At 45.0% G+C, this 6,509-nt stretch overlaps 1 protein-coding gene across 1 annotated transcript; it reads right to left on the bottom strand.

Annotated features, from left to right (window-relative positions):
* Positions 1–2,102: 2,102 nt before the first annotated feature.
* On the bottom strand, positions 2,103–3,417 carry LOC109763535 (NDR1/HIN1-like protein 1). Its single transcript, XM_020322379.4, has one exon. The coding sequence runs from the start codon at positions 3,283–3,285 to the stop codon at positions 2,659–2,661; it is 627 nt and encodes a 208-aa protein (XP_020177968.1). The 5' UTR covers positions 3,286–3,417; the 3' UTR covers positions 2,103–2,658.
* Positions 3,418–6,509: the final 3,092 nt, after the last annotated feature.

The following is a 6,509-nucleotide window of genomic DNA, read 5'->3' as shown; positions in this document are numbered from 1 at the left end:
TGCCGTGTTAAAGAAAACTCTTTCGATAGTTCTACACGGATTCGATATGGACTAGCACCTTAGGATTCAGAGATAGCTTCAGCTTTAATCTTCCCGTTTCTTTCTCTATATATTATCTCTCTCTCGTCCAACAACTTGTACGCATGATCGCAACAAGCCCAGATATAATCCCACACGGTCGTCCAACGAGGGCTTCACATAACTCACATTGATGTTGTCGTATGTTATAGATCTAATGCCAAATGCCTCGGAATTGTTGTGATCTTCTCGTGAGGGCGTCAGAAAACAATCCAATAGTGAAACAAACTATCTCCTTTTCTCTATATCCTACAAATGAAACAAGATTGCTCACTCGCAACCACGTGTTGCGACGCCCAAACGACATGCATGGAGCTTCATTCCCTTTCCATTTCCTTTTGTTTGGCCGACAGGGTCACGAGTGGGGCCCACCACGTGCCAAATGAGTCAACGTACAGAGGGTGCACAACAGGCTAGCTGTCGCATCGAAGGGACCGTTTACCGTCCCCTAAGGTCCTTCCATGTTCTCCACCTAGTACATGTGCTAAGCTTCTCAACTAGACAAAAATTCTTATATGGCAAGGTAATTAAAAGGAGAGAGAAGAGTTTTGTGACCTCATAAAGAAAGATGCTAGACGCGTGTGCCTAGACAAAATCACAATTTCTAGTCTACAACTCATTAAATGAAGGAAGCTTAGCAATAAGAAGCTGAGCACCACACATTAGAGAGTTTAGTTGTTAAGCTCTTTCATGCACTTAACACCTCATCTAAGCACGTGTGCATTGAAAGAGGCTTAATTTTTCTCCCCCTGCGAATTTAATCGGCGGGCCAGTGTGTCCCTCATTCAAGGTGATTCTGGCCCCTCTCCTAATTCCCCCTCCCCCGAATTTAACCGATGGGCCCAATGTGTCCCTCAATCCGTCTTCCCCGGATTTGCAAAAAAGTGAAAAGCCGGTTTTGGTTGGAAACCGAATGCAACAACATACATGAGATAACATAGCCAATCTCATCCATGCAAGTAATCGCATGGGCAGCCGATTGTGTGTGGTGGTTGGCTTTAGTAATTGCATGGTCTTTTATCTCCTCAATTTCAACATGAGCCCATATCAACGAAAATTCACAGGGGCACACAACTGCCCGGCCGTTCCCGCACACACGATTGCCTTGTGATCTGCAAAATATTTGACTTCTGTGTACGAGGGCACACTAAGTTTTATGTTTTAGTTTCCGAAACTTGAGGATTTTGTCGTTCATTCCTATCAAATTTCAGCAAATGAGACTTGGTGTAGTTTTAAAAACTCATCAAACGTATTCAAAAGTGGCCTCAAAGCCCTCGTTGCATGGAACACGAATATGCAAACGAAAATTAATTTGAACTTTTGATTCAAAAGTATAAAGGATTCAAAATCAAATGCCAAAATAAAAATGAGGCATGTGCCCCACATCTGCGTGCCACAAATCTTCTCTCCTCATATCATCACCGTTGTACTCCTATGTTGCAATGGACTTGCACCAAACGGAAACTAGCTAGCTAGCACGAGAATACAACCGGAGTAAGCAACCAAAAGGAAAGTGGGAGTGATCATACACTGCACATGCATGCTTAGCTTCGAATCCATCTTTCTCTGTGTCCTTCCATTTATCTTCTTAAGCAATACTCGTACAAAGGTTTTCAGGCATCTCGGATCGAATCATCTCCACTGTCATCTCCCATCTTTCTGAAGGCACATATACCATTTTATATAATATGCAGTCAGTGCTGCATTAATTTGCTGCCGAAAGGCACATGTTTCCTTCTCTCCCCCAAAGCAAGTGAATCCTTATCATTTCGACGGAACATGGGCCACACCCACAAAGAAGCCACTATCTCAGCATCTGTCGTGTAAAGCCATTCATGGAAACTTCAGAAAGAAAATACAGTCCTTTACAAGAAAGATGGCGACTCCAAGTAATATATTCTGCAATCTTTTCAGAAAGTCGCATGTGTAAATTCAGTTCCATGACCTGATGTAAACCTACATACCGACTGTAATTATTCGACTGTTAAACTACTGATGACTAGTAACTGATTGCAAAGTCAAAGTACATACAACAGTTTTTTTTACCAAGAACATATGCTTCCACATGTGGATGCCAGCGTATCATTGGCAACTGGCACATATAGGGATTAAAGAAACAAAACGGTTTCCGCAAACTAACATTTGTGTTCCCAATGTATCATATGATCAAACTCCATGTGAGTGAGAGGGACTATCCAACTACCTTTTGTTCTTGGACATGGGATCACAAACACAAAGTCCCCATTTGTACTTTCTCCCAAGCTTCACCAAATCTCAGACCATGGGAGAGCTGCCTAGGATCTGGTTGTTGACACCAAACCACCAAACAGAACTCCAAAATTCTAGTAGTACAGTACTACTACAGTTATGAAACAACTCATGTGCATTGCCCCATGATTATCAATGGGAAGTAAATGGTAAACCATGCACCCCTGCTTTACACTTATAACCCCACATATAATAGTGTAATTATTGCCACCGATCTGTGCCTCTGCGGTCACTATGGTATACAGTAGTACAAGCCAAGAATAAACCTACCTCTCGCCGGCGACTGGACCGCCGGAGCTAGCTGTGATAAAACTAGACCTCTACGTGGCAGTAAGTGGTCGTCTGGAACTTGAACCCGCTAGCCCCTGGTGCGCCGTTGCCGCCGCTGGTGACGAGGAAGGCTGGGCAGGTGACGAAGAGGTGGTAGTGGCCGGAGATCCAGCTGCCGACCTTCCACCTGACGCGGCCGTCGATCTTGACCTGGAGGATGAGATAGCCAGCCTGGCAGTCCTGGGAGATGGCGCTGGCGAGGTACGGCGCGAAGGGCACGTTGGGCCCGTCGAGAACTGGTGACCATACGTCGACGTCGCCGTGGCCCTGGTAGACCGCCGGGAGCGAGGCGGCGACGGTGATCTGCTGGTACTTGTAGGAGGCGTAGACGTCGAGGCGGTCGTAGTAGACACCGACGCGGTCGTTGGGGTTGCGGGAGGCGACGGTGACCTGGATGGAGGTGGAGAGGAGGCCCGAGGAGTTGGAGAGGTTGAGCTGCCGGAGGGAGGCGTCCTGGAGGAAAAAGCGCGGGTGGGTGGGGCGGAGCACCAAGTAGACGATGAGGGTGATGATGGCGACGATGAAGGCCAGGACCAGGAGCACGGCCAGGAGGCGCCGGCAGCCGTTCCGGAGGTGGTCGTCGCCGTGGTTGCCGCAGTCCTTGCCCATGGCTAGCTGGCTGCTTTGATCAGTTGATTCGCGTGTGATTTGGTTGTGTCTCCGGTGAGCTCTTATTCTGAGTGGTTCAGAGGTGGAGTGGGAGGAGGTTTGGTGCGGGGCCTGTGGTGTTTGGGAAGCAGAGTAGATTGAGCTTACGGGTCACACCATTAATAGGCTCTCTCCTCTGAATCCCACGGTCACGGTGGGGCCTGCCCAGCGACGTGCCTACTAATTCTCGTTAGACGACCATAACGTAAACCTACACTTTTTTTTTCTTCTTCTTAGCTTTCTTTTTTCTGGACGTGCATCGGTTTGGATTCGGTCTTCGTTCGTCTTTGTTTGGGTGTTTACAGGTTTGACCCTTCTGATCTACGAGCTTCTTCATTGGCGATGATTGCTACTCTAGTGCGCTAGTCCTAGGGGGCCTTAGCACGACGACTTCCCGACTGACTGCTACTACAAGGTTTGCCCTGCTTCGGTGATGGAGGTGCGATGACGGCGGCGCGCCTTTGGCTCGCTCCAGTGTTTGTAGTCGTCGCTAGGTGGTTCATGAACATGATTGCAATTTTTATTATCTCTGTTGTTTTTTGTACTGCCATGATTGAAGATGAATAGATTGGAAGTTTCTCGCAAAAAAAAGTAGTACAAAGAACATTAGAAATAAAAAATTACATCTAGATCCGTTGACCATCTTGTACGACTACAAGCAGTGGGGTGAGCCGAAGGCGCGTCGCCATCATCACCCCTCCCTCATCGAAGCTGAGCAAAGCTTAGTAGGCACAATGCGCTTAGGTAGGACGGATTAGAAAGCAGAGTTGGCACGTAGGGGTTGATGGATGGTGTTAGCATAATCTAGTCGGTTTCATAGCTAAATAAGCGCAATATGCGCATAGTTGCTTTAGCGTGCCATGGCAGCAAATTCACTGCCAGGCAGCGTTTTCACTTAGGTAGTTTCACAGGAAAGGGATTGTGCAGGACAAGGCGTTGTTTTAGGTCGTAAGATGGCAGGGTTCGGTAGAAATGCGTGCACCATAGTGAGATTTTCTTGGTCTCTGAATGAAAGGAAGGAATAAACAGAAAAGAAGCAAGGCTTATGCTGCACAAACTCTCTCTCTCTCTCTCTCTCTTTCTCTCTCTCTCTCTTTCATGTTGAACTCTGTTGAACTCTGATCCTAAGAGACTACAAGTGGCATTAGAGCCATGTTAGACACTCTAGCAACCATCGATCGCTCACAGGCGCCCCGAAGTCTTCATGCGGCATCGCAGTATTAGGGCTGGAGCAGGACCCACCGCCATGGTGGTGAAGTAGTGGTGTAGGAGGTGAGCTCAAGCGGCGCCCTCCGAATGTTGACACGCACCAATTACGCCAATTGGGCGTTGCTGATGAAGGTGTATCTCCAGGCCCATGGCTGGTGGGAGGCCTTCATGGCTGAGACCGGATCCTACCACGACGAGCACAACTGCGCGATCAAGATTCTTTTATGGATATCGATGCTTTTCATAATTTTAGCACTAAATATGGCCTTCACTCTGAGATAGTAGCTTCTTTTTGTGAATCATTTGCTACTCATGTTGGTGTCCCCAAGGATAAGTGGTTTAAGTATCATTCACCCATTGAAGTAGAAGTAGAAGAACCTACTAAAGCTGAAGAGGAAAGTATTACTTACAGTGCTAACCCAGTTATTCCTACTGCTTATATTGAGAAACCCCTTTTCCCGTAAGGATAAAAGACCATGCTAAGGTTTCAACTGTGGTCCGCAAAAGTTATATAAGAACACATACACCATGTGAACAAATTAAATTTGAACCTAATGTTGCTATGGTTAAAGATCTATTGGTTGATAATATCGATGTGCATGTTATTTATTTCTGTGATGAAGCTACCAGAATTGCTAAACCCGATGAAAAAGATAAGAATAAACCTGCTATGGGGATGCCTATTGTCTCTGTTAAAATAGGAGATCATTGCTGTCATGACTTATGTGATTTGGGTGCCAGTGTGAGTGCTATCCCGTTTACTTTATATCAAGAAATTATGAATGATATTGCACCTGCTGAGATAGAAGACATTGATGTTACTATTAAGCTTGCTAATAGAGATACTATCACACCACTTGGGATTGTTAGAGATGTTGAAGTCTTGCATGGGAAAATTAATTACCCTACTGATTTTCTAGTTCTTGGTTCCCCGCAAGATAACTTTTGTCCCATTACATTTGGTAGACCTTTCCTGAATACAGTTAATGCTAAGATTGATTGCACTAAGAAAATTGTTAGTTTTAATTTCGGTGATGTGTCTCATGAGTTTAATTTCTCCAAATTCCGTAGGCAACCTCGTGATAAAGAATTACCTAGTAAGGATGAAATTATTGGTCTTGCTTCTATTGTCGTGCCTCCTATTGATCCGTTAGAAGAATATTTGCTAGACCATGAAAATGATATGCATATGAATGAAAGAAACGAAATAGATGAGTTATTCTTTAAACAAATGCCTATTTTGAAACACAATTTGCCTGTTGAGACTCTTGGAGATCCTCTTCCACCCAAGAGTGATCCCGTGTTTGAGCTTAAGCAATTGCCCGACGCATTGAAATATGCTTACATTGATGAAATGATAATATATCATGTTATTATTAGTGCTAACCTTTCAGATCCTGAAGAAAAGAGATTATTGAAAACTCTGAGGAAGCACCATGCCGCTATTGGATATACTCTTGATGATCTTAAGGGCATTAGTCCCACTCTATGTCAACACAAGATTAATATGGAACCTGATGCTAAGCCAATTGTTGATCACCGATAACCCACAAGTGTAGGGGATCGGTTGTAGCCTCTTTCGGTAGGTAAGAGTGTCGAACCCAACGAGGAGCCAAAGGTAGAACAAATATTCCCTCAAGTTCTATCGACCACCGATACAACTCTACGCACGCTTAACGTTCGCTTTACCTATAACAAGTATGGAACTAGAAGTACTTTGTAGGTGTTGTAGAATAGGTTTGCAAGATATAAAGAGCACATAAATACAAACTATGGGCTGTTTAGATAAAGAAACAATTACATTAGTTTAACGAGTGCGGAAAAGTGGTGGTAGGAGTTGCAGAATTGTCCCTAAGCAATTGACTATGTTACTAGACCGATAGCAAGTTTTATGTGGGAGAGGCCACTGTCGTGGTTCTAAGACTGACAGTAGAATGGGGGGTAGGTATGAGGAGGCAAGATCGTAGCTATGGTGA

The sequence above is a fragment of the Aegilops tauschii genome, chromosome 5 (assembly GCF_002575655.3).
Source record: "Aegilops tauschii subsp. strangulata cultivar AL8/78 chromosome 5, Aet v6.0, whole genome shotgun sequence".
Lineage (NCBI taxonomy): Eukaryota > Viridiplantae > Streptophyta > Magnoliopsida > Poales > Poaceae > Aegilops > Aegilops tauschii.
The sequence above is the reverse complement of the archived record's forward strand: the minus strand, read 5'-3'. Positions and strand labels throughout refer to the sequence as shown.